Here is a 27,989-nt window from a genome sequence, read left to right on the forward strand (position 1 = left end):
GTATTTCATGAGCCTGCCTCCGCCTCCTCAGCTCCCCTCGCACTGCTCCCACTCCTGGCTGAATGGCCCTGGAGTAGAGCACTGGGCTCTGACCACCTGTGCTGTCTCCAGGTTCCCTCCTCTCTGGTCATCCTCCCTGCCATAGAAATCTGGTCCTATTGCTCCTCTGATATAGTCCTTAAACGGGCCTCCACCTCTTCCACTCTAGCCTCTGTTTCTAGTCTTCTCTCTCTCCCTCCACCACCTGCACCCAACATTCCATGAACATAACAGGATTTCCCCTGCCTTGGACTCTTTGTACATGCTGTTCCCTTTGCCTAGAATGCCTTTCCTCTCTACATCCTGGTGACCTGTTATAACAAGGCTCAGCATAGCTTAGCATCCCATTCTCTGGAAAACCTTTGCTGACCACCCACCCCCTCTACCTGCCAGACCAAATTCCCTCCAGATGCATGCCTGGGAGAGCTGAACCTGTGCAAGAAGTCCGGCTGCCCTAAAGCTGCCATGCTGAAGAGGTCACATGGCAAGCCTACTTAGAGACAGAGAGAGGTGTACGAGGAATCCCACTGCTTCCTGCCCACAGCTGTGTGAGTCTCCAGCCCAGGAGCCAGTCATGTGAGTGGGGGCTTCAGATAATTATAGACCCCAGCTTTTGAGCTGCCTAAGCTGATGCCAAGTGGGGCAGGGACATGCTGGCCCTACCAACCCCTGGTCATACTGCAGGTTCATGGGCAAAATAAATGTTATTTTAAACCACAAGTTTTGGGGGTGGTTTGTGAGATAGCTTTAGATAACCAGAACAACCATTATTGCTACTTTGATATCTTTTAATCTTTATCTCCCTATCTCTATTTATTTCTATATCTTATCATGCTTCCCCCACTCAGCAACATACAGTGGTAATTTTTTTGTATATCTAGAAATAAATATCTACATTATTATTTTGAATGATTGCAAAGTATTCCATCGCTATGATTTTATTATATCCTACTATAGATGTTTAGTTTATTTCATTTTATTGCTACTATAAACAATGTCATATGAATCATCTTGAACCACAGTTAGCATACCTGTTAGATAATTTCCTCAGGATAATTCCCAGGAAATGCAGGGTTAAAAGGCAAAGGTTTTTGTACAGACAGAAGTCCACTCACACTCCCAAGGCTTATCCTACAAGTCTGCCTATGTCTGTACCTCCTCCTCCTTCACCCCTGTAATGGAAAAGCAAAGCCCTCCACTGTCTGATGGCCAGATTCTTCCTCTGGATCCCATCTTGCTTCTATTTAAGACTTGGATTATTTAGTTTGCCCCACTCTCATCTGCAGCATCAGTTCCCCCCTCTACTGGATTATTCCTATCAGCATTCAACCTACGACCTGTCTGCTCTTTCCTTGATCCTATATTACCCTCCACCACTGACCCACATTTACCATTAGATTTCTAGAAAGAGTTGTTTTTATGCCATGACCAAAGGGAGCAATAGATCAATCTACAAAAATAATGGAGAGATTTTCAGTAACTAATAGAATAAGATTATAAATAATCAGAAATCATATAGGTATAGAATATTTGAGAACCACAGAAAACATATTCATTGAAAGTGCACGTGAAACATTAATCAAAATGGATCATCTGTTCATCCAGTAAGCAGCACCCCCAAATTTCAAAGATCTGAAATCAAATAGAGCCTGTTCTCTGACTGAGGGGAATTAAGCTAAAAATCAGTTTCAAAACAATGAGAAAATCTCCAGTGCTTGGAAGTTAAACAGAACACTTCTCAATAACCCACTAGTCAATCAAAAAACACCTTAAGGAAAATGAGATATTTTAACCTAAATGATAATAAAAATATGACATATCAAAACTTGTGGGGTGCAACTAAAGCCATACTTAGAAACATATTTATAGCCATAAATACATGACAAAAAGAATAATGGTTGAATATCAACTATCTAAATAAAAGAATTTACTTAACATCCAACTCAAAAGGATAGAAAAAGAACAGCTAATTAAAAATTAAAAGGCAGGAAATAATAACAGAAATTTCAGAAATAAAAGTATAAACAATAGAGAAAAATCAACAAAACCAAAACTGATTCTTTAAAAGCACTGATAAAAATGATAAACTCCTGAGGAAATTAATTAGAAAAAAAGTGAGGGGACACAAATTACCAATACCAGAGATGAAATGGGATCATAACTGCAGATCCCATAGATGCTAAGAAGATATAATAAATAATCTTAAGCCAATAAATTTAATAATTTAGATGAAATGAATGAATTCCTACAAATACTCATCTTACTAAAAGTGACACAAGAAGAAATAGATAATTATAACAGTGCTATTTAAGTAATTGAACTGTAATTTAAAACCATTCAACAAACAAACAATCTTAAAGATGGCGCCGCTGATGAATCTTCTCAAACACTGAGGGCAGAGATAAACACCATTGTACATAGATTCTCCTTCTGAACCATAAAACGTGGGGGTAGGGGAAGGGAGCCCAGCTTGTTTTATGAGGACAGCATAATTTGGCTACCAGAAGGTGACAAGAATTCTACAAGAAAGGACAATTACAGGCCAGTCTCATAAAAGTGATGCAAAAAATCTTAAATAAAATATTAGCAAATTGAACCCAGTGTTACATAAAGACAACACATTGTAATTCCATTGGGCTCAATCCAGAAATGCATGGGAGGTGTAACACTAAAAATCAACAGTATAATTCACCACATTATAACTCACCAGTACAAAGGGAAAGAGTCACATGGTCGTCTCCGGCAGTCTGGGGCACCTGTTCCAGGCTTTCACAGAGGAGCTAGTGATACTAGGAAGCAAGCAGTGGTCAGTCCTTTCAGGAGGCATCAGCCAAAGTAGGCCTGTCAACCTCCCACTTCTTTTTATTTTGGAGAGACAAGTGACATCTGTGTCCCTTGCCTGTGTTGTTGACATTGCCACTTGCAGCCGCTTGTACCTGGTATTGGTCTGATTTTCCTTCTCGTTTGTTCCAATCAGCAGCCTGATTTTGGCCATGATTTCAGATACCTTTTGTCTCTGCCCATTTTGGGATCCCTGTTCCTCAGCCTTCCCAGTGATTCTAAATGTGTTCCAATGGTCTTTCAGTTCTGCTGCATGTAATTAAGAACTCAGCTGGCAAAGGAGAGAAACTGGATTGATCTGAACTTTTTTCCTGATTTGATTTTTCTGCTACTGCCAGTGGCCTCTTGAAGTTACAAAAATAATACGAAGAAAAAAAAAAGGTAAGATGACAATCTTAGTTAGAAGGCTCATAAGCCAGCGGTGGTAGGGGCAGGAATGGGTAGGAGAGGGAAGATGGAAGACAGAATGGAATTTGTTCAGCAATGAAAACTATGGGTACAGATGAAATGGAAATGTAGTTCTCTGGAGAACAGAGAAAGCCAACTCTCATGCCCCCAGTAGGGCAAGTGGCCAAGGAAGGCTTCAGAGAACAGCTGATGATGGATGTGCTAAATCTTAATATGAGTCAGTTTTGCTGGATGGCGGGAGAGGGGGAAAGGTGTTTTAGTTGGGGGAGTAGCATGGACAAAGAGATGGAGGCTTGAGAATGTTATGTTCATGGAAATCTGAATGTTGTGGGTGGTGTGCCAGGATGCCCAATGGACAGGTGGGAGATGACCCTGGAATGAGGCCAAGGCCAGGTGATAAAGTACCTTGCTTGCTGTTAAGGAGCTTGAATCTCTCCTGTGGCCCAAAAGGAAAATGATTGCTGAATACAAAGTGATGTCACCAACAGAAATTCTCAAGGGACTGTTGGAGTCCAAAACAGCATCTGACTGGTAATAAAGTTCCTGTTATTGTCAGGTTAGCTAACTAAGCACCTAGACTTGAAGTTCAGTTTAGTTCCAGCACTCCCCCGACCTGCCCACTCCTACGATTCCTCATCATTTGTTTTTGCCTCTTTACACCAGGTCAAGGTAGAGTCTTTTCCATTACTGACATTTGGGATGAGAACAAAGCCATAACTCCAAATCTAGGTATGGAGAAGATTATGAGCCTCCAGACCACTCTGCTGGTTCATTGCCTCTGGGAGGGATCATAGCCACAGGGAAAGCGCTTCAGCTGCTCTTCACAGACCATCCCTCCACTAATAGGTTAACACTATCTTTTCCTTGGGGTATGAGGCACAGGAGGGAGCCTGCCCTGTGCTAGGCCTTGGTTTGCTGGCTGCAGGGGAGAAGTGCAACTCACCTTCACGCCCCAAGAAGGCCACCTGGCCAGGGCCTCAGGGAAGTGACACCTGACCTTCTCTGCCCCCAGCCTCCCCAACCTGGAACAGAAGGACTGCGATTCCCCTGACATCTTCACATCAATTTCCAAACGTTGGGGAAAATCTGAGGCATTACCAGCGTACTCCCTCTGCGGTGATATTTACCTCCAAACATGGACGAGGCAGATGACAGCCAAGTACGCACACGGGTACCTTCACCCTCTCTTCTGCGGCCTCGGCGGGGGCGCAGGCCTGCCCCACACCGGGGTGCTAAGCTGCCCGCTCCTCCGAACTGGAGAGTTAACACCATCCTTAATTAAGTTCTTTCATGATGGCTGCCAGGTGTGCCCTTCCGCGGGACAGTGTTAATTCCAACGTCCGGGGACTGAGACCCAGCCCCCTTTCCCGGCAAGTCTGCCTTTGCGCTCAGCCCCTACCTGGAAACCCCTTCCGCGCCCCACGGCCCCCCTTCGCATGGACGGGGGAGTTGCTTGTTACGCTGCCGGGAAGTTCACGTCCAGCGCCCACCCGGGCGAGCCCCGCAGGTATATAAGGACAAAGCAGAGCGACCCGGACCAGGCGGCGGCGAAGGAGGAGAAATAGAAGAAAAGTGACCGAGAGAGGCCGCCGAGCATCCTCTTCCAGGCGCAGCGGGAGTCGCCCAGACAGCAACCTCCCGGCGACAGGGTAAGGGCGCAGGGGCGCGGAGCCTCGCTCCTACTCCGGGAACCCCTGCTGCGGGGCCTCGGCAGCCTCTCGCCCAGCTCAGGTTGCTGACTTGAGGGGCCTTAGGCTCGCCGCTCTTCTGAGTTCTTTGAAAACTTTCTTGGGCGAACGACTGAGAGGCTCAAAGTGGTGCTTGCGGGAGCTGGCGGCCGCATCTCCCCCGGGGAGTGGGACTTCTAGGGCCCCTGAGACCCCTACTGTCTTCTGGGGAGATCTCGGGGGATCCCAGTCTTTTGGCTCATCTTTCCTCCCGGTTTTCTGGGTAGGTGTCACGTCTTCAAAAGATACTATGTACTCTAGCGCAAATTAACGTTGGAAATGGCGACAGTAGAGAGTCTACAAGTTACAACAAACCCCCTGCCTTCCAGAGTTGTTTTGGATTAAGACCCCTAAATCCTCGTTTCCCTGCCCAATTTAGCGGGTCCAACGTGGCAGTGCTGTGATAATAGCACGGGACTCCTCCACAAGACCCAGCTAGGGTTAAAAAGAGGTGGCCCCGGAGGGAACTGTCCAAGGTTCTGAAGCACCCTGCCTGTGCCCTCAGCAGGACGGCCGAGGGAACTTCCCTCCTGCAGACCCTAGACTGTGGGGCCATTTGAACTGATGGAGGCTCAGGCACGTCTAGTGAAGGGGGGAGAGTCTGCAGGGCATTTAGATCCCTCAGATTCTTCGTGTGTAAATGAGAAGGTGGTGGTTCTCACAGAATGGCTGGAAGGAGCCGAGGAAAGTACAAGTATGTATTTGTCACTTGTCAAGATATGCACAGATATGGTTTCTTTAATGACTTGGTATTCCTTTGATACTTTTGTTTTAGGACTTGCTGCATGTATATCACGGTGCGAGGACAAAACTCTGCACCTCTGTTCCTCAAATCTTTACAGAAGGGCATGGTCAGCATGCAGTTGCAGAACAACAAGATGTTTTGTTTAGCTCATAGAGAATCCACCTATACACATGAAGTTCTAATAAGTGTAATTCTATTATAAAGTTAATGTCAAGATTAATGACAAATTTCCATTAATTTTTCCAAGGCTTTCAATGACTAGATTATAGCACTCTCCCTACTTGCAAGAACATTTGACATCTCCCTATTACTTAATTGCTTAAAAAAAAGAGACACAAGGCAATATTTGTTTATTGGAGAAAAATAGAAAATACACATAAGCAAAAAGAAAACAAATTGCTGTCAGGAAACCAGCTGTTTTTAGCTAGCAGTAGAATGGAGCTCTGAGAGGGTGGGAAGTGAAATTGTTACCATGTTATACAATACCACCAGTGGGGCAGAAGGAGAGGAAATGCTCTCTGGGGTTTTTTAGGAAGGCCTGAAATCATGAGTAGGTTTTCAGAAAATGGAAATCATACCAGAATGGGCAACTTTGAAGATAACTGAAATATAATGGGACTGCCCAATCTGTATGATTTTACTTCTTTCTCTACTAATATGTATTTACACACAGTGTAAAACTCACAGTGATCTATAACTACGATTTTTCTACTTCACATGTAAAGCTGGGCATTTTTCTGATCCAAAAGTGCTATGTGGTCTCAAAGTTTTAGTCTAAATTGCCTTGCCCACCAGTTTGGGCTTTGTTATTGAACTGAAACTCAAAAGGCTAGAACAGGAGCAGCCTGTCCCAAGTCCGGGCTGGACTCCAAGGCTGACCAGTGCTCTCCCTGTAGCCCCTTCAGCCTGAGATGCTGACAGGTTGCTCAGAGGCTGCTAGCGCCATCTAATGGCTGCGCTGAAAACACTGGGTTTGTGCCTGACAACCATTCAGAAGGGAGCCCCCCAGCTGGCTCTGTTTTGGGGAAAAGGAGTCAGGCTGGGGCAGAGAGAAGGAAGTGGCTTCCTGAAGAAGACAATGAGAGCCAGAGGGAACTTTCACTTCCAAAGCCTTCCCTATAAAAAAAATTTGGCTTACACCTCCACAAATGAGAGATTTATTTTAGGCAAATTTATTTTAAAATGCTGATGTCCATTAGGAGAGTCAAGACAATTAATCATCCATACCTTAATGTGAATTACTTTTCTCACTGAATTAGGTTTCTTCCTAACAGATGGTTGAAAAGATCTTCTTAAATCTAAAATTATTGTGGGGTTGGTGGTGAGCTGATGACAAATCCTGGGGTCACTTTAGGGGAGTGGCCTGGGTGAAAGGGGACATGGCAGTGGGAGAGCTAGAGGGCTGAGGAAAGAGGATTGGGCATAGGGCACAAAAGACAGCATTGTTGCTCCCCTCTTTATTGCATCCTGACCTCTTGACCTCAGCATCTGCCCAGAGGTACTTCCTGACTCTGCCAGAAGTATCTTTGGTGGCCTCCTGCTCTGTGTGTCCATCTGCTTCCCTTCTATATCTTGAAGAGCATTCAAGTCCAGGTATTTCAGATTAACTTTGACTCAGAGAACAAGAGGAAGTCTACCATGTAATGTGTTCAGATGATGAGCCAGTTCTAAAAGAATGGGGGTCTGCTTTAAAAATAAATATCTCCAAAGTTGCAGGGGTCTCGGAAATACTGATCACCTGAGTAATTTGTGTACAGGACATCTAATTGGGTTGCCTGAGGTTTTGGTTGAATTGGCCAGAGGTTTTATTTGCTTTTATGCAAACCTACCATTCATAGGAAATAGAGTGTCTAAAGAATGATAGGATCCTGGTGGAGGAGGAGGGGAATAGACCCTCTTCAGCAGGAATTTCAGAGTCCTTTGTTTTTCCCAAGTTACTCCTCGGAGCTGGAGTGTTAGAACAATAACTGCATGAAGGTCTTGAAATAGGAAAGTTCTGTTCTGGAAACAGGAGAATGTAGCCATACCTTGTCACAAATACCCAAGTCATTTTCTCTTTCTGTGCCTCCATTTCCCCAACTCTCATACAGAGAATTGGACCAAATTGAGGTAGAGCGGGGACATGGGAACATCACAATTAACTTTTCCTGCCTATGATGAAAAATGCTGAGATATAAACAGTATAGTAAGAACAGGAGGGACTCCATCTTAAGGGTAAGATTCCATTTTAAAAACCAGGGAGTTAGGAGATAAGATTCCTAACATATTTTATGGTAAAAATTATCCAACAACCAACCCTATCTTAAGGCAGGGCAAGCAGTCCTAAATGGTATGTTTTCACTGCTTGAAGGTAACCACTATCTTGGAGAAGAACAGGATCAATAAATTCCTTGTGTTAAGTTTATTTTACAGAATATTTAGAGGACTGAGTGTGGATGGTGACATAATGTCTCTCACCAGAGAGACGTCATGAGACCACATATTGAGCCTACACCCCTCTCTGGCCCTTTGCCCCATTCTTGAAATCCTTTAAAAACACAAATACTAAGCTTTAAGTGTGCCTCTCTCTGAGGCTGCCCATATTCCCTTCTTCAAGTGTGTTCTTTGCCTTAAATAAAGACTTCTTGCTACTCAACTTAGTGCATTTTGTCTCTGTGCTCTTCCAAGCCTCTTGGGAGATTAATAAGAAACCTCTCTTCCCAGTGGTAAGTGTTTTTATTATTTCACTATTTCATTCAATTTTCTAGACTTAAGCACAAGTCTTTACTCTCTCTGTCATATTTCAGGCAAGTAGGGAAGGGCTGGTAAGATCTTTGATTTGGCCTTGCAAGTTCCCGTCATCTGGGTAGCTGTACTACCAGGCTTTTCAGTAGCCTGCCTGAATATCTCCTTTCTTTGCTTTGGGAGGTTCTCAGAACATAATTTCACTCCATCCAGTTTTGTGCAGCTCCCTAAAATCCTGGGGTGGTAGGGCCTTAGTTCCCTCGCTGTGCAGATTCAAGCAGACTCTGGACACCAGGTGGTCCTGGCTTCAGGTTGGCAAGGGTTTTGCCTTATGCCTAACAGGAGTTCAATGAACTTTCCTTTCTTCTCTGTTTTTCCTTGCTCTCTATGGCCTGCATGGCTGCTGTCATTCACTACAATTCTTGCTTTAATGAATTCCTTCCTTACCTACACTCATATGACCTGTTCATGGATTCCTTCTTAATCAGAGTCAAGAACCCTCTCCTGTATTGAGGTCTCAGCAAGCATGCAGGGAGGTCTCCCTGGATTGGATTGCCTGCCAACAAAATGATCCTTAAAATAGCTTGCAGCCCTGCTTCCTTTCAGATATGATTTTTAACAGGAGATAGAGAAAATACATATAGTTTACTCATGTCCCACTACTCTCCTCTCTAACACAATTCACACCAACTTTCTTGAACTGCTCCTGTCCTCAAAAAGCCTTGAGCTCCACGAGTGAGTGTGTTGTTAATGTTGGCTCACAATCCTTCCTGGTGAGTGGCCAACATTGTTCTGCTTCTTGCAGGGGGTCCACCAATCTTGTTTGCCTCTGCAGAGCCTCTGCCTGCCTGGAAAATGCCGAGATTGTGCTGCAGCCGCTCAGGGGCCCTGCTGCTGGCTTTGCTGCTTCAGGCTTCCATGGAAGTGCATGGCTGGTGCCTGGAGAGCAGCCAGTGTCAAGACCTCACCACGGAAAGTAATCTGCTGGTATGTGGGTTGTGGTCTCCATGATGGTTTGGGCAACAGATGGGGTGGGGCTGAGGCTGGGGCTGGGCTGGCTTAGCGCAAAAGAAAGGGGCATGGAGAAGGGGAAATTCTTTCCCAGTGGGAGGGGAGCTCAACTCAGGGCAGGAGGACACCTCTAGGGTAAAGATGGAATTGGGCCAAGGAAGGGAGGAAGCAACTCAGGGAGGTGGGTCTGGTCCACAATTTCTGCTTGATTAACTTTACTTCTTGCACTGTCTTCTTGTATGGAAATCTCATCCATTTGAGCTATTTAGAGATAGTGCCATTAAAATAATAGTAATAATAATAATTCTTTCCTCAATTGATCTATATTTTCAATCATGGAATTCCCAAATTACTTCTTTTTAAATAACCTCATAGCACTTACCATCTTCACTCCATTTTTCTCCCATTTCTACCTACCACCAGTTACAAAGTTAGCTAGGTAGTTCCACAAATCACCTCTAGAGAGAGAAGGAAAAATCCAGGCACCATTTACCTCCAACTGGCACCCAATTCTCCCAGAGAACTGACCTTCTGCAGCCTTTCTGGAAGGTCATTTGTGCCAGGCTGGAGCTGACTGCAGGTCATCACAGGGTGTGAGTGTATGTTTATTTTGTGAGGCATAAATGAGAAATGATACTAATTCCAAGGACTAAAAGACACAGTGCTGGTGTCAATAATAGACGATTGCTTCCCATTGCCTACACCTGCCAGGTGAGGGTGGAATGCACATCACTACATTCTGTCCATGAGTTAGAGTGAAGGGAGAGACTTTCTCAAAAACACAGGGCAAGATTCATGTGGAATATAAAATAGAAACCAACAGCCCAGGGAATTCTGTGAGTTCTAGCTTAGAGAGACCCAAGAGAAGAGATTCTTGACTGGGCACAGCCACCACGCAGCATCTCCCCTAAGAGCTCACTGGAGAAGGAGCCCTGGCCACCATCAGAGCCCATGGGTTCTAGTCGTGGTTCTGTCACCAGTGAGCTGTGGCACCTTGCCAAGTTCCTTTACTGTCTCTGAGCCTCCTGTTTCATTATGTGTCCAGGGGAGGGGTGATTAAATGAGATGGTTTTTATTTTCCATGGTTAATATTCTGCAGTGTTATAATTCTAAATCCTTTAAGTGTGAATCTCCCAACTCAACAGAGTGGGTGGGATCCTTCTGTTTCTTCCTGTGCAGTCCCAATTAACCGAAAATTCAAAGCTGTATCCTGTATGTCATTTTCCTAAGCAAACGGCTATCACAGTAAAGTTGTCTAGTTACAGAGAGCAGAGATGCAGGCTCCATGACCCATGGAGTGGAAATAACTCTGGCTTCTACCTCTCCCTCCAGTCAAAATGAACTAACAGGGAAATGAGACACCCCCTTCCAAAGCCCACTGATTGGGGAATGTACAGATCAGCTCCGAGGACTTGAAAGAACCCGAGAAGTGCCAGATGGGTGTGGGAAAGTTTTGAGGCACGTACAGGGAGATGGCTGGTGTAGGGCATGAAGCAGGTTTGCAGATCACCGTGGTAGGTTGAGGCATTACTGAAAATGCATACCTTGGAACTCAGAATCCTACTTCTCCCACCTGGAGATATTCTTCCCCTAACTTCAGCCCAATAACCCTCCCAAACTCTAACTGAACCATATTTACTTATTTAATATTCATTAAGCGCCAACAACTACCACCCATATGCCATTTACTGATGAGTTCCTATATATCAGGTATATAAAACCGTTAAGAGGTTGACCCCGCTAGCAAAAGCTGGGGGAAAAGTAAACCACTCAGTGGGGCGGGGTCTTTTTTTTCCCTGTAGCTGCTGGAAAGGAGTACCAAGGGGCACCGGGGACAAAAGAGGCGATGCCCAAGCGGAGTCCCGGGTGCCACGTGTCATGGGTGCTGGGGAAGGCAGAAGTCCCTGGCCTTTTCGGCGCGCACGTGGCGCGGACCCCTTGGAGCGGTGGGGTGGGACCGGGGTCCTGCAGGGAAGGCGCGGCCCTCACGCGCTCGCCGCTCTGCCCTAGGCGTGCATCCGAGTGTGCAAGCCCGACCTTTCGGCCGAGACGCCCGTGCTCCCCGGCAACGGCGACGAGCAGCCGCTGACCGAGAGCCCCCGCAAGTACGTCATGGGCCACTTCCGCTGGGACCGCTTCGGCCGCCGGAACGGCAGCAGCGGCGGCGGCGCGGGCCCGGAGCGCGAGGAGGCGGCGCCCGTGGGCCCCGGGCCCCGAGGCGAAGGCGCCGCGCCCGCGCCGCGCGAGGGCAAGCGCTCCTACTCCATGGAGCACTTCCGCTGGGGCAAGCCGGTGGGCAAGAAGCGGCGCCCGGTGAAGGTGTACCCCAACGGCGCCGAGGACGAGTCGGCCGAGGCCTTCCCGCTCGAGGGCAAGAGACAGCTGGCCCGGGGGCAGCCCGACGACCTGGAGGACCGCCTGGCGGCGGCGAGGGCCGCGGGGCCCTATAAGATGCAGCACTTCCGCTGGGGCAGCCCGCCCAAGGACAAGCGCTACGGCGGCTTCATGTCCTCCGAGAAGGGCCAGACGCCGCTGGTGACGCTGTTCAAGAACGCCATCATCAAGAACGCCCACAAGAAGGGCCAGTGAGGGCGCGCGGGCCGCGGGGCGGGGGGGCCGCCCCCCGCCCCCCCCCCCCCCCCCGAGGCTCACCCGGAAGCCCCTCTCCTCTCTCCTCGCCGCCCGCCCGCCGCCTCCCAGCCGGGGTGAGCTGCTCGCCCAGGCCGGTACGGCAGCAGCCATCCAGTCTCTAAAAGCTGTCTGTAGTTAGTAAATAAAACCTTTCAAGTTTCACATCTCACTCTGACTTTGAATGTCGACTGGGTGAATAAAATAAACAGACATATCCCTCAAATAAAGGGCGGCATGTGTTGGAGAAGGGACACAGTGGTTTCCACGTGACCAAATGTGGTTGTAATTTCATTGGACATAGTGGGAATGGAATGAAAATGTACTTCCCTCCCCCCAGCAAATGGGTCTTCAAGGGACCAAATAATTTGGGTGATGGCGCAGGTGGGCTACATTTCCCACTCTCCACTCCACTGAGTGGGGAAAGACTGCTCAGCTAGCAGATGAATCAAAAGGCAGGATTCCTAGAAGAGTGACCACAGAGGATCCCCCCCAAACCCCTGGATTTAACTCCAAAGCCAGCCTGACGTTGGGTGAAGCCAGGACTCCCTGGGCGGTGAGGTGGGAAGCTGTGGTACTGCCTCCCTGGATCAGTGGGACCTTACGCAAGCCTCCAAACCTCCAGGATTTGGGTCTTTTATCCACCCCTCCCTTCCTAGTGTGAGGGCCATTGTGGGGATTCATGAGAAAATGGATGTGATCTCTTTATCATTGAGAAGCTGAGGGTTGATATCAATTCAGATTTGACTGCATTCCCAGGCTACTGACAAATATCCTCAAACACATGGGCTCACCCACACAGACGCACACCCATGGAGACACAGCTGTATAAATACAGCATGACATACAAGATGCTTCTTCCGGCCCCTCAGGCCCGAGCCTCGCGCCTCAGTCTCTCCCCCTAGCTGAGCCCTGGCTCTCTCCACTGCGTGCCGCCCACCTCAACCCTCAACAGCTTCCTACCCAGCTGGTGTCCCTGTCACCACCTGCTCTCCTCTCCAACTCTTTGTCCGTGAATTCTTCATATTAATGTATACAAAATCCTGCTTGCTTTCCCCACATACCCTGGCTCAAGAGCCAAAAAAGTCCCCCCAGCCCAATTTACCATCAATTCCAACCCACCAGGCACAGCACTGCAGGTCCTTGTCCAGCAGGCTCGCTCTCCTCACTAAACCCAGTCTCCCACGTTTCCACCAACTGGTCTTCTCGCTCTTCTCCCGTCCTCTTTCACCCTCTGCTGGAACCTCCACCATTTTGAATGTCACCCTTTCTTCAGCATGAGCCAGGCCCTGACTCCACTTTGCTGGGAAAGCTGTGATCTTTCCCAGCTAAGGCTGCTCCTTTCCAGTGTCTGCTGTCAGCCCCCTGCACTGGAGGGCATGCAGTCAGGCTACCATGGCAAGTCCCTTGCTGCATGTATGTCTTGTGCTCTCCTCTCAGGGCAGCTCTAGACACATGGACAGAGGGCAGGGGTTGTGTTTCTTTTCTATGTCCCCACGGTGTTTTCACACATGGGGCCATGGGTTTGCAGCCACATACATTGACAGTTCACGAGAGGTAGATATTATTTACGTGGAGAGATGCACACATACACGCCAACCGGTGGACCATATAGATCAAGGCTGGTCTGGAAACATTTGTTACGGCACTTAACACATACATCCCTGTATTTTGACGCTCTAGGCATTCACAGAGAAAACTGGAACACACCCTGGGAAATCCTGATGTAAAGGGAATCAACAAACTAGATTCTTAAGATGAAGTCTCCTCCAGTGTGGGTTAAATGAACGGGACTAGATTCTACTCACTGTGATGAAAATATGACCCACTGGAGGATGCTCCCAGGCTGGGAATCCTGGGATTCATGTTTACACCCTGGTAGCACTTTTTCCCCCACCCCCTTTCCTTTTGAGGCAAGTAAAATAATGGTAGATAGGGGTGGCTAAATGTCAGTAGTTAGTGTAAGTATTTTCAGATCGTGTTTGCATTTCAAAAATCCATTTACTTTAAAGAAATCAAATAGACAACCATGTGGTGACAACATTAACATTTATTTGAAAAGGGCATCATGAAGACTCATTGGGAAATCACGACTAATAGTAGGAAAGAATGATCTTGCTAAGAGTCCTTCCTAACACTCCCCCACCCACCCTCCTTTCCCTTTCCTTAAAAAAAAAAACTAATTTGATTCAATGAGTTTAAAATACAGAAAACTGTCATAGGCACTAATTCTGCACATCCATATAAATACATCAGCTGTTATATATATATTCTGTCAACTATGAAGTACATTACGCACACATGCATGCACACGGTCACACACACTCTCAGCCAGGTCTTGAGGGTCTAAATGGACACAGGCACGTTACAATGTATGTGTAGTACATTTGAGGATTTACAGCTCTGCACTCCATGGGCCAGAATCAACAGTCACAGGGAAGAACTCAAAAGGGGGTGGTGATGGGCTGAGGGCCCAAGCTCCCCTGGAGGAGAAAAGACCTGCTCAACCTGGCTGCTGCTAAAGGACAGCACAGAAAACTGCTTTCTGGCCCTAACAGCCACAGGGCCCCTCCCAAAGCCCCTGTGTCTCCTCCCCTCTTCCCCAGCTGGCCAGGTCCATAGTGACCACCCTTCTGCAACCTTCAGACCTAGGTCAGATTTGGGATAACCTGAAGATTTCTAGGGTTAATGGAGGAAAGAAGCAACACACTGCCCTAAACCTCACCAGACATAAGGAAAATGCCTTATTTCAGCATGTCCTACCTGCCAGGGCCTATGGGTAGGGGAGGTGGGCACGATATGCCCCAATGAGCTGACCTTCCTGTCCACTTCCACACTTGCCACGCAGCCTTACACTGAGGTCTAGCCCTTTCCCACAGGCACCACAGGCCAGATGCCATCTTCTGGCCATGAAGACGAATTGGGAGAAATGGCCTCATTTGCAGAGAGAAAAGCCTCTGTACCCAGGTCAAAAGGCCTGGGGACAACATAATAGCAGCTGGAAGGTGTTGGGACCCAGGGGCCCTCAGAGAAGCCCAGGGTTCTGTACTTTGAGCCAAAGTACCCCAAAGCTGTTCTGATTCTTGGGCCAGCTGAAACATGTCCTCTGGGACCCAGAACACGCAGGCAAAGGGCAGCATGTATATGATTCTTGTGCTTCCTCAAGCACTTTAGCCATTCCCAGCCCTACCATTTCACTGCTCATCCATTTACTCTTGTGTATGGGGCTGCACTGAGAGAGTACTGAGGACTTTTCTAGTTCTTCTGCCCGGCTTGGCTTCTTCACTTGTGAGGAGGCAGTTAGGAGTCAGGAAACCACTCATTTCTACTTTTCAGAGAGGAAAATGGAAACAGACACAGGACACTGGCAACCCCAATACAAGGAAAAGAGAAGGAGCCTCTAGTATCATATCAGTCTTTCTGCTGACCTGCCTCTTATGCATTTACATGACGCAACCAAATTAACAGAGCTTCCTAATCCCATGTACATTCATGCCTATGAAGTTCTGTCAGTAGAGGGCTAACCCACCCTACCCTTGCCCACAAAGCAGGAGTCCTTAGTAGCTTTGGGGAGCAGCTAGTCTAGATGGGCTTGCTGGCTCAGAGAAGGGCTGTTCCCCAAAGAGTTGGTCACATGACAGCGCTGCCAGGCACAGGGTGACCAGAAGACAGGAAGCAGTAATCCTGGGCCAAAAGCTGGGCACCCACCAAATTCTGCTTTGCCTCTCCCCCGGGGCTTGCAGGAGAGTAAAGGAGACTGCTTAATTTGCCATTTAATTGTCTGTTCCAGTTAAAACTCATCTTAAACTTTTTGATTCTAAGAACATTTGACCAGAATCCAGGTTCAGCTGAATGCCAGTAGGCAACCTAATATTCTACTGAGTGTAAGTTTAAATTGAAAGTGAGAAGAGGGCACGCAGAAATGGCCAGTTCTCCAAAAGGAGCCTATCTTTGCTAAGCAGTGATGTAAAGAAAAAGTGATTTGGACACATATACAGGAAACGGCAGTTGAGTGTATAAAGAATGGTAATCCTGCATTTTTTTTCTATTTCCAGGGTAGGGATGAGGGAGTGATATCTGACTGCACCTGCAGGTCTCTAGTTTTAGTCCCGGCTCTCCAGAGGGTCTTGAGGCATGACTCCCAAGAACCGGGGCTCCAAGGGCAGTGCTCAGGGTACAATGGCCATGGGGATGGACTCTAAAGTCAAAGAGGCACAAGAAGGAAACAGGGTTTCTTATCAAAGCCAAGCAGGGGATAAAGATGGAAAAATCCAGTGAGTAAAGACATGTTTGTGGCTAAAGATTTAGATTTTTTTGTGAACTTTCTTTCGAAGGCTATTTGTCTTCAAGTTTGTTTCAAGCTATTTAAACTTGGTTTCTTAATAAGGTGACATTAAGTTAAAGAGAAATCTCATTTTGTGCTTGTAAATTTGCATTAAGCCTTAGCCAAAAGCCACAGAGCAGAGCCAAGAGCTATGGAAGAGCAGAAGCCAGGTTCCCTGGGCCCTGTAATCACTCAGGCCACCCAGAAGCCATGGGCCCTCAGCACAGAAGGCAGTGACCAAAGGCAGGAACTGCAGGGATGAGGGTCAGATTGCTGCCCTCAACCCAAGATATTTATTGCATATGTAATGGAAAAATGCATATGTTAAGGTTCTCCCAGTTTGGGAAATATACCTATTTGTCCTAATAATCAGGCTCTCATAGTGTATCTGTGCAGGGCCATCTTGCAGGGGTGTGACCCAAGGATGTCCCAAGAACCTGTCTTTAGCAGAAACAGTCCACTTCTGACCCCACCCTATACTAAAAAGGGGTACCCTATAAAGGGATTCCTTTGGGTCAAGAAATCTACTCATCCTCCCTCTTTTTAAAAAGCCAATTTTCTAGGGAGGAATCATCTGACCATTCACACCTTACAGTGAGTTACATAAGTTCAGAAACGTTTGGGGAAGTTTGACTGGAAGAAGGGAAAAGGGCTACTTTGGACCTCAGGGCACTGCCACAGGCAAGGTGTAGAGGCTTTGGAGGCACGAAGATCCCTGGAGCAGGGATGAGATGGGGAAGTGGGGATAAGAGCTGCAAAAGGCCCTCTGGCTCTGCCAGTAGCTCCACCTCTACACAGACAGAACAATGGCACCCAGAGAAAATGGAAGCCCAGAACCCAAAAGGGTCTCTGCCACCTCTCCCCAGACCCCCAGCATTGCCGGTTAGCATTGATATTTAGGCCTTGTCCAAAGTGTGAAGAAATCATTCCAGTATTAGGTGCTGGACCATTCTTTCTTCTAATGAAATATCCAAAAGGTTGACTTCTGACATCCTTGAGCTGCAAAGTTCTACTCCCCTCACCTCCCCTTCCTTCCAGCCTCCCTCATCCAACCTGCCTCTTCCACAGGGGGTGACGTGGGCAGGCCTGCAGGGCCCTGCATTTCCTCCTCCTTTTGATTCTCCTAGAACCTGATTATCTCATTCTGCTCTCCCTCAACCCAGAGACTGTAGAACCAAGTTGGGATACTCAGGAAGACAGAACTCAACTTAGAGAAACATCCAGAAGGGAGAGAACCATGAGAGGGCCCATCAAACTCCCTTTGAACACAGGAGGTGAGAAGATGCTACAGAGGGACATGGACTTGCCATGTCCGCCCGTGTGGACGCTCCCTGGCCCAGCTGCCCAGCCTGCCCTTCATTTCATCCTTTGCTGCCCCCACATGGTGTCTCCATCCCAGCTCCTGCTTAAGGGCCCCACATTAATTAACAGACAGAATTGCAAAGCAACAACTGGCGGGTGAGCAGGAAAGTGGAAGACACAGAAGAGCGCTGGGGCGCTTGGGCTCCCCGACTAAGGCAGGAGGAGGGTCGTGCTGAGGGGGAGTATCCACCCTGTCTTCCAGCCTGCAGCCCACGGCCATACCAGGAGAGCTTGCCTGGCCTCTTCCTGACTGCAGTCCACAGCGTCCTGTGACCAGCTGGTCTCTGTCTAGTTCCCTCCTTGGGGATGATAGCTCTGCCCCCCAGCCCAACCCCATGAGAGCCCTTCACCCGCTACACCAAGCAGGGGCTTCTAGGGACCTCAGCCTCTCTCTGGAAGGTCCCCACCCCATTCTCACCCCTGGCTGACACAAAGGAGACAAAGGGCCCAGGTGAGATGCTTGTTGGCTGTGGAGGGACAGGTGGCTGGGTCTCCCTCAGGGAGGACAAGGAGGTGGCAGAAGGGCAGAGAGGGGGCCCGAGCTCCACCTTGCTTAGTTGGGGCCATGCTGCCATCCAAGGTGCTTTTTCTCTGAGATCCCAGTTAGATTTCCATGTCACAGGGGTGGGCTTGAGGGCGAGCCCCTCCCTCAGACCCCGCCCCTCTGAGGAGCGCCTTCTCTCAGAACTCAGTATACGCACAGATCAGGAAACTTCATCTCGTAGACGGGGATGGAGTGGTTTTGAGGCTGGCCATAGGCTGCAGTGATGGTTCCTGATGGGCTGGGTGGGGGCCTGGGGCAGGAACACGGAGAGGAGAAAGGTATGAGGAGTGAGTGCAGGGATCCCACCCCGCACAATCAGAAGGAGCAGCTGGTTTGGGTTTCTCTTTGAACAGGGACCACAGACCGTCACTCAGAGGTTCCCAGGTTGCAAGCTGTTCTAGGGTCTACAGCTTGAGGTCAAGCTTCCCTGCAGCCTCTGCAGTGGTTCTGTTGCTTTAGTAAGTAAAGTGCCAGCCTGGGACCCCAGGACTCCTGGCTTTTTTCCAGGGTTCGCCAGCTCTTTGTTTTTCTTTCTAGTCTCTGCTTCCTGGCCTGGGGAGAGCTGGTGGCTGACTCCCACCCTGGACACAGAGGCTGGGGGCAAGGGTGGGTGGTGGTGGGAAGGACTGAAGACAGGTGAGATGAGGACTCGGGAGGGGGGTCCCAACGCTGGGCCACAGAGGTAGGTGTCTGCTGCCCAGGGCTGACGCTTACCGGATGGTGATCTCAAAGATCTGATTGAGTTTGCTCTGCAGCAGTGAGGCCTAGGTAGAGAGAGAGGGAAGTGAGCCGGGGCTGCCCCACACCTGCTGCTGACCCGTGGGCCCACCTGTCCAGAGCGCACTGGAGGAGCAGGCAGTTGCAGCCTTAGGAAGGGAACTGGTGTGAGCTCAGTTAGCTCTTATCTGTGGACCCTGCCATTCAGTGAAGGTCTGCAGGGGACAGCAGAGAGGCCAGGAACACCAGGAGGACTTCCACAGGCCCTCAGCTCCTCCAAGTGGGGCAGTGGTGCAACCGGGTATGAAGTTGGGAAGCTCAGAGCTGGTTCCAGGTCTTTCCTTAACTCCCAAGAGGCAGCTATGCAAAATTAGTGGCTTAGGGAAGATGTCTTCTCCAGTCGCCCTGGCTCAAGCATAGCCCATGTACACAGAGAATGAGACTGTGCATGTGTTCAGTAACTGAGCCTCAACTCTGAGCTCATGAAATGAGCATCATTCACCTCTTGAGATGGGACAAGAGGTTAGGATAACATAGGTCTAGAAAAATCTATATTGTACTGCATGTATCTATATGCATTGTTATATATGTTACATTAGAATATATACATGTATACTTTTTAGAAATATACATATTATACATACAATAGAATAGTACATGTATTTTTACCATGAAGAAAAAGTACAATAAAATATGTTATTTGTAGATTTTGAATGTTTACAATTATGTTTCATTATTACCAAGATGGGCTGACAAATCCTGGCACATTATCAATTTCAAGAAATGTTTGTGCTTTTTTCTTAGGTATAGACATGAGTGCTTCTCCTACTTGTCTGGAGCTCTCAATTTTGTTTCCCAAGGCTGGGCTGCTCCATAGCCCCTGCGGGGGTTCCCTGGCTAGAAGCAGGCCCTGTGGCAAACATCTTTCCTTTGTCGTAGCTCCTCCCCCATCACTCCACCTGCCGATCATAATGGCCCCAACCTCGCAGAGTTCTCATGAGAATGAAAAATAAATGTAAGACGCTCCAGTGCACCGTGAGTGGATTTTACATACTTGCTATTACAATTATAATTATTGTGATGTGTCTGTTTGGGAGATACTGAAGTCAGACCTTCTCCCTTGCACGAAATTAGGAGGTCTGGAGGAGTGTATGTCCAATAGCCAATCTTTCCGTTCCTAGGGGAACAATGTAATACCAGGGCATTGTTTTATCTAAACCCCAATTTCTGGGCAACAATAATGCTAAGATCTCCTAGAAACTCAGTCCTGCTCTGGACCCAAATCCAGTGTCTGTTTGGTCCCCAACGACTGGCCCTTTTACGCCTCACTTACCCTGGCCCCACAGTGTGCTGCAATCTCCTCAAAGGGTGCCTTCTGGAACTTTTCCACCACCTGTCGTCGCCGTTCACGCTCCTGCTCCTCGACAGCCACACTGTCCACTACAGCAGAGAGAGTGGCTCAGCCCTTTGGTCCTGCCCCACCGCCCATGGAGGGTGTGGTGCTTGCCCCCAGAAGGGCTAGACCTTTTGCTGATTCTGCCTGGGGTTCACCCCCCTCCCGTGTGTAGGGAAGATAGTACTTGCTTGTAGTACCTCTGAGTGCTAGTTACATAGACCCTCGAACTGGACTTTTAAAGTCCCAGATTGCTGCATTGCCACTAGGCCTCTGAAACAGAAGTTCCTGAAACAGGAAGTCCTCCAGGGGTAATTTGAAAAGGGACATCAACAATGGAAAAGCCAGAGAAACCACAAAGGCCAGCAGAGAACCCTTAGGCAGGGCAGTCTGAGGCCATTTAGTCCAAAGCTTATACATGGTCTCCAAGGCATCCAATATGAGTTAGCAATAAATAAAAAAAAAGGGTGTGTGTGTGTGTGTGTGTGTCAGATACGTTCATCACACTTCATTTAGGAAGGCAGAGCATTGTGCATACAAAGAGTATGATCAATGACAACAAAAATAAAAAAGGTTTGGCGTGTGAAGGCATAATGTATCATTGTTTATCAGAAAAATTCTTATTTGGAATACTTCATTGCCCAATAACCTAGATAAATGAGGTAATAGCTCATTTTAATATCTGTTGCCAATAAATAGTACATGATTTGTTCTTAGTAACTTTTATTGGTCAACTTGTTCTTCTGTATCCCAATTCACCAAAAATAGTCCAAGTATTTATACAAAATTGCTTTTTACCCTAACTGGCTATAACCCTCAACTGATTATTTTTAAAGGCAGCTGTCAACAGAGAAGGGGTTGCCTGCCAGAGGATGCACCGGCAGCTCTCAGGAGAGCGGGACTTTTAACTGCAGCTTTGGGAGTTGTGATGAATTTAGAGGCAGCCATAGCCTCCTCTGTGCTGAACCCCACTTGGGAGGCAGCAGACCAGGCTGCATACACCTGTGTGCCTCCCCAGGGCCCCAGCCCAGCCCTCCCTGCCTCTGGCTTACCGATGGCCTTCTTCAGCGTCTCGTAGGTGATCTCCTCGGCAGGCACACGCTAAGGGGAAGGGACAGAAGTGCTCAGAAAGGAGGAGTTAGGGAGGAAGGGGAGCAGGCAGCCTCAGCAGCTCCCTTCACTTCTTAGAAGAATGTCTCATGGGCAGAAACTCCCCTCAGGACACCCACATTCTGACCACGATCACGGGGAGCTCTCTGGGCAGGCACAGGGCCGCCAGTTGGAGGAGGGCAGTGAGATGGAGGTGGGGAGGCTGATTCCCTGTCAGGGTCCTGAGTCTCTCCCCAAAGAACTCACTGTCCCCTCAAGCTCACTGTCCTTTTCCTGCTCCCCACCAGCTTGTCCCGTTAAGCCCCGTGGGAGGGAAATACTGTGTAATTAAAAAAAATTAACAACTTCAGAGAATATAACAGAAAATATTAGAAGCAAGAGGAGGTGGTTGGCAAATACAATCTCAAATATAAATTCCAAAAACTGAGTAACATTTTTGAAGAATTCTGATATTAAATTATCCGCTGAAGTAATCTGAGCATTTAACAACAGTGATTCATGCTGAGGTTGGTCCAAGGGCTTGGCTCACAGGATCTCAGTCCTCTGTAGAGACAGAGGGAGGTGGGAAATAATGCAACCCAAAGAAAGGTACTCCATGGATGTGCGGCCTTAGGCAAATGCTAAAAATAGTGAAGAAATTTGGACCAAATTCCAGGAATTCCCCACTAGCTCCAGGAGCTCCTATGAGACTTACTCATATTTTCTAACTTAAATATAATATTAAGTGAAAGAAGCAGACACAGGAAAGAATGACTTCACTGATACAAAGTTCAAGAAGTGACACAGGTCAAGGCTGGTGGATCCCTCTGGGGAGGGGGCACCGATGGGGGGCAATGACGAAGATGATATTCTATTCCCGGATCTAGGTGGGACAGCACTGATACTCCTTTTGTGAAAATTAATTGAGCTATACACTTTTTGATTATTTGGCCCTTAATAAGTCCTTTGAGGAGGAAAGGACAGAGATATAGACATGGGATAGGCAGGGTGACCCAGACATGGGGTCCCACATTAGCAAAGCCCTGCGGATAACTGTGGTGGCAGGGGGAGTCTGAGGGCAGGCCAGCCAGAGTAGGCTGGTGGATGGAAGCCAGAGAGGAAGGGGAAATACACTGAAACGTCAGAGCCAGCCCAAACTGCAACTGGCTCCGAACACTAGGCACTGGGTTTGGGGTTTGACCAAACTGACATTTATGGATCACCTGCCATGAGCCTGGCATTTAAGGCTACAGGGACCCACTGCAGGATTTCGTAGGGGTGCAGGTGGGGCATGGTGGGCTGGGAGCTCAAAGTGTGGTGTGGCAGAGGGACATGGGCTGGAGATGCTCGCATCCCTGCCTTAGCGACCACCTACCCTTGGGCTAAGCTGACTCTCCGAGAGGGGAAGGAAGCCATACTGCTGACCCAGGAGGCCGCTGGTGAGCAAGAGGCTCTGCACACAGGTAGCATTTATCCCTGTCCTGCATCTCTTCATTCAATTCCCGAGGGTCTCTTGCAGCTCGTGGGGGAATTCCCGTAACTGCGGGGGTCACCCTCACAAACAAGGATGCCTCACCCCATGCCTTCAACTCCCTCGCCTCTCCCTCCTGCCTGGCCTCCCCCCATTTCTTTCTCCTTTCTACTATGATTCCTTATTCTCCCTGATTTGTGGGTACATCTGCTTTATTTTCTGAGGTAGAAGAAATAATGACAGGGGAGACATCCTACATTAATTTGGACAGGAATGAGATTTTCACAGCCCTCAAGAAGAGACGGAAGGAAAAGGAAGACTTAAGCTGCAGCTTTCTCTTTAAAAAAGCACCTTTATTGATATAGCTGGACGAAGCACCATGAAAGCTATTCTCACCCTCATCTCTCCTGTTAGGCCTTTTAGTTTCCATTGTGGAGCCTGTCTGCCTCCATCCTGAATAGGGAATGACTACCAGCAAGATTTTCAAGACCCATGACACCTTCATGGGGCACACAGGTCATTTTTCCAGATGGAAACAGCTATGATAGATATGGTGAGAGTCAACAAGGAAACAGGGTATTTGAGAAAGTTACTTTCCATGCAACCTTAAATGTTTTATGCAGTTAACAGGGCCTGAAGCATGGAGTGTCTGACTACAAGGGAAGCAGGAGTAAGTCCCCTTCTCTGGGGACACTAGGCTTTGCCAGGACAGTGTATCTTGAACAGGACACTCACCTCCTCCTTCTCTGGGCTGTTCCTAGATTCTACCTCCACCTGCAGGGAAATGGTTTCTCCAATGCTCTTCCTCTTGGATAAGCGATCCTCATCTGGGAAAGGAGAAGCCCAGGAGCTAGTTCCGAGCCCTTGGAGAGCAAGTCAGGGTCACACCTCTAGTACCATCTCCCAACCGCTCTGTCCTGCCTGGTCCACAGTCCGCTGAGGGCTCCGTGCGCACTGAGGCTGCAGCTAGAATTGACAGGGCTGCGGGCCATCTCTGCCCATCTTAGGGTGGTGAGTTCTGCTCTGTAGGACTAAGATTCTGAAATCATTGATGAGCACAGAGAAGCTGCTTATGACCAGAAAGCATGTCTCAACTTGGATAAGCGTCACCTGCTAACAGCACTAAGCAGCTGCCATTTGGGCAGAATTTGCTTAGGCATGTTACTTTTATTATTTCCTGTAGCTCTCACACCAACCCTCTAAGGCAGGTAGTGTTCACATTGCTCTTTTACAGTCAAGGAAACAAAACTCAGAGTTGCCAGGATTTGTCTAAGATTTTTAAGGAAGTAAGTTGCAGAGAACTGGGTCTGTGATTCCACAGCTCATGTGTGTTCTTTTTAGCTCAGCAGGGCCTCTCCTATCCACAGGCCAGGCTTCCAGTTACTCCCAAGGGTCTTGCCTTGAGGAGGAGAGTGGGGAAATCAAGAGCACCTTCCCATAGATTTCCACTGTGTCTTTAGCTGCTGTGTGACACCAAGGTGTCAGTAAGTCCCTTACCCTCAGCCCTTACCTGGCCCAGAAAAGCTGGAAGCAGTCTTGGCAGACCTGGCACAGAGCGCTTACCTGTCAGCTGAGGGATGTAGGGCAGGCAGAGCCTGTCGGAATTGTAGCCACTGCCTCCCAGGACTTCACTGATCTTGCTCTGGCGGAAGAGCAGTTCAGTTACCACTCCATCAAGATTTTGGGACAACCTGGAAGACAAAGGAAGGAAGAGGCAAGTGAGAACGGTGGGTAAGTAGGCTGATTTCCTAATGACTCTCCTTATTAGGGAAGTAACTAACATTCATTATGCAAAATGACAAAGAAGCAAAAGGAAAAAAATCACCCACAATCCCACCTTCCAGAGAATCATCTTTACACTGTGCAGAACCCTCAGGTACACACATCACCTCACTCCCACATTTCTATTCTGGGATCTATTTTATTCACCTATTATATAGTGTATATTCACATTAACTATTCTTCCGAACACTGTGGATGGGCTACCAGTTGCCTATTGTATGGATGGGCCATAATTTATAAAACCATCCCCCACTGTTGGACATTTTATTTTTTCAGAATATCTTTTCATTGAGTTCTTCTGATGCTGAAGCGATGTTGACCCTTGGATAATGGCCTGGAGTGCCACTTGGATTGATGGCAACATCCTGTCAGGAGCAAATCCTCCAGGATGCATTTCCCACGGGTTTGGCCAAAGCTCCCAGAGGCTGAGTGACTCTCTATACTACAACATACTGGGATGGCTCAAGGTGAGCTTTACAGTCATGTGATGGGGTTGAACCTGCCCCAGGACTTCTGGGCCTTAGGCAGGGTCTGCTTTCCACCCTTGAGCCTGTAGAAGCTGATGCCCCTGGCTTCAGACCACCCACCTGCTTACTCAACTGCCTTGGGGATCCCTGACCAGGTCCCAGCTGTGCTCCTCACCTGGGTCTCTCCACAAACACATCCTCAGGCAGCATGCATGGAGCCTCTTTCTTCCTGGTCTCTATCACCTGCAGTTTGGGAGGAATCACAGAAGAGCTGGGTTCAGCAGGGAGCAGGAGCTTGGAACAGGCAAACGAAGGAGCTTGTCACCTTGCAGTGTTTCCTTCCTCCCTCCAGCTCAAATCCACAAACCCTCAGAGCAGGTCAGGAAGCCCAGGCAGACTGCTCAAGCTATCCCCCATGACACTCAAGCATCAAGTGTCCTCCAAAGCAGGGGACTTAGCTCCCAGGAGACTGCAGTTTATTGCTCCTGTGCACTATTCCTGCTTTCTTCTTAAACATGGAAGAGGAAGCATAAGTCACACGACTCCTCAACCCAAGGGCATTGCAAAAACATCCTAGTGGACAGTGACATGTTGAGCTTCCCTCAGTGTCCTTTGCAAATTTTTGATAAGAAAGATGAATGTTATTAAGCTGGTGAGAAGTGGGAGAACAGGTGGCATGTAGGCACATACAGGAGGGGGTAACCATGATGGGACTGGTTCTAGTGAGAGGATGTCTGGATATTGCCTTTCCTGCACTCGCTTATCAGCCCTGAGGCTGCGAGGGTTCTGCCTCCCTCAGGGTCTCTGGCAGTGATGCAGCTCCCACCTTCATGTCCCCATTCCAGTCCAGGCCAGTTGAGAACTGCGCTTTCTTGTTTTATTTTTGCTAGTGTATTTTAAAGTTAATCCTAGACATCATATGATTCTACCTATAAATACTTCAGGATGTTTTAAAATGTCTTTTTGTGGACAACCACGTACATTTCATTTATGGATTGGGTATTAGATAACACAAGGCATTAGCGACAATTTAATTAAGTGTTAATAGCATGGTAACTACGTAGGAAGGTGTCCATACTTTTTTAAGATATGAATACTGCTACAGGTGGAGTGAAACGACATGAGAGTTGATATGTGTTTTAAAATATTTCAGCAGAGGAAAAGAAAATGAGATAGATGAAGCCAATGTGGAAACGTCTTCATAACTGTTTAATCCATGTGATAGCTATACTGATGTTCACTATTCTACTCACACTGCTTTTGTGATATTTGAAAATATTCACAATAAAAACTATTTTAAAAAGCAGCTTTAGTCCCACATGACCTGAGGGGGGTGTATACATGTGCTTCTGGGATGGGGGGAAGCACAGAGGGGCAGAAAATCAGGGGTGGGAGGACAGGTAGCAGGTGAGGAAGGGGTCCAGCTTACTGCCTGTGCCTGACTCCACCTTGCTAGGTCATGTGATGCCTGAAAATGCCACCTCTAGTTCTTACATCAACCCTTCAATGCCCACGCAATTAATGAAAAGTTGTCCTAGGAAACTCTACATCGAGGGCCTCCTGAGTTCTCAGGGCCATGAGGACACTGACCTCATGGATGTGCTGGCAGAAGGCAGGCACCGTGGTGAGCTGGCTGATGAGGTTCAGGTAGGCCGCCCCCAGCGCATAGAGAGCGCAGCGGTTGTACGCAGGCAAGTTCTCTTCATTGACCTGGGCCACATCCTATGGTAACACAGAGGAGCCTTTGGAGTTTCTAATTGACAAATTACACTGGTGCCCCACCCTCACCCAACCTTCATCAGAGACAGCCTTCTTCTCTAGGCTAAGCCTTTTTCAGCATCTGCCCCCTAACTTTGTGGGAGACAGAAGTCATCCTCATTAAAGGTAAGTCAGTGGTCCCGCATAAATATTTGAGTGGAGAGGCAATGACCTCAGTTCCCCGCTTTGCAGTTCCAGCTTCAGTGATCAGTCAAGATCAAGCCCTCATCCCTAATCCCACCTCTAGGATGCTGTCTCCTTCAGCACAGGCCCGAGGAGATTCTTGGAGAACCAAACTGGCTTGCTAAGCTGGATTCATATGTTAAATTGGGAGAGTTGTGAATTATGTCAGGATTGGGACACAAAGGAATCTCATATTCTAGAATGAATGCAATTGTAGCAGCTGTTGGCTGAGCAGGATTTAGCACCATTGAGCAGGTGGCCTCAGACTGTCCACCACTGAATTCCCAGGGGTTTGTCACAGTTCAGGATACGAAGCCTGCCCAGGAGGACCCTGGAGACCTTTCAGACCTCTGAGATCTGAAAGACCCACCCCATTTCCATCACCGTTGGGAATACATTTCCACCCAGGCAGACCCTAAAAATCTAAAGTCCTATCTAATGGAACACTGGCAGCCTGGCAGTCACAAGGGAGGCTTGTTGAAACCCTAGATCCCCACGCTTGAGGACGGAACTGGGAATTTGTATTTTTAATAGGTGCTTAAAGCAATTCTGAAGCATAGCCAGGTTTGGGAAACAATCTGTAGACAAACAAGTTTGTTTAGGGACCACTCAGGGCTTATGAGCACCCCTTGGCGTCTCATTTAGATCATGTAAGAGGTTGGAAATAGTAGGGGTTAAGCCTTGTTTGTTCCCTGTGTCTCCTGAGGATGGGCTAAAGCCATGAATTAATAAGCATTTCAGTTTCCCCAAATGGGACCATGGTTTGTGGTCTTCCA

At 48.0% G+C, this 27,989-nt stretch overlaps 2 protein-coding genes across 5 annotated transcripts in view; one reads left to right on the plus strand and one right to left on the minus strand.

Moving 5' to 3' along the window:
- Window positions 1-9,301: 9,301 nt before the first annotated feature.
- Window positions 9,302-12,288, plus strand: POMC (proopiomelanocortin). Its single transcript, XM_017651233.3, has 2 exons — window positions 9,302-9,471; window positions 11,506-12,288. The coding sequence occupies exons 1-2, from the start codon at window positions 9,340-9,342 to the stop codon at window positions 12,082-12,084; spliced, it is 711 nt and encodes a 236-aa protein (XP_017506722.3). The 5' UTR covers window positions 9,302-9,339; the 3' UTR covers window positions 12,085-12,288.
- A 1,873-nt stretch (window positions 12,289-14,161) lies between these two features.
- Window positions 14,162-27,989, minus strand: part of EFR3B (EFR3 homolog B) — an 88,042-nt gene continuing 74,214 nt past the window's right edge. For all 4 annotated transcript variants that reach the window (XM_017651236.3, XM_017651238.3, XM_017651237.3 and 1 more), the window contains 8 exons: window positions 26,863-26,994; window positions 25,448-25,515; window positions 24,587-24,714; window positions 23,759-23,850; window positions 21,516-21,564; window positions 20,404-20,510; window positions 19,068-19,117; window positions 14,162-18,603 (listed from right to left, as the gene is read on the minus strand). In XM_017651236.3, coding sequence (XP_017506725.1) covers window positions 18,498-18,603; window positions 19,068-19,117; window positions 20,404-20,510; window positions 21,516-21,564; window positions 23,759-23,850; window positions 24,587-24,714; window positions 25,448-25,515; window positions 26,863-26,994 — 732 coding nt within the window. In that variant the 3' untranslated portion in view covers window positions 14,162-18,497. The remainder of the gene's footprint in view (window positions 18,604-19,067; window positions 19,118-20,403; window positions 20,511-21,515; window positions 21,565-23,758; window positions 23,851-24,586; window positions 24,715-25,447; window positions 25,516-26,862; window positions 26,995-27,989) is intronic.

The sequence above is a fragment of the Manis javanica genome, chromosome 1 (genome assembly GCF_040802235.1).
Source record: "Manis javanica isolate MJ-LG chromosome 1, MJ_LKY, whole genome shotgun sequence".
Classification (NCBI taxonomy): domain Eukaryota; kingdom Metazoa; phylum Chordata; class Mammalia; order Pholidota; family Manidae; genus Manis; species Manis javanica.

Bases quoted from the DNA above. Each gene is read 5' to 3' on its own strand.
- POMC (XM_017651233.3), top strand. From the start codon at position 9,340: ATGCCGAGATTGTGCTGCAGCCGCTCAGGGGCCCTGCTGCTGGCTTTG. The intron at 9,472-11,505 runs GTATGTGGGTTG...GCTCTGCCCTAG, and splicing joins CCACGGAAAGTAATCTGCTG to GCGTGCATCCGAGTGTGCAA.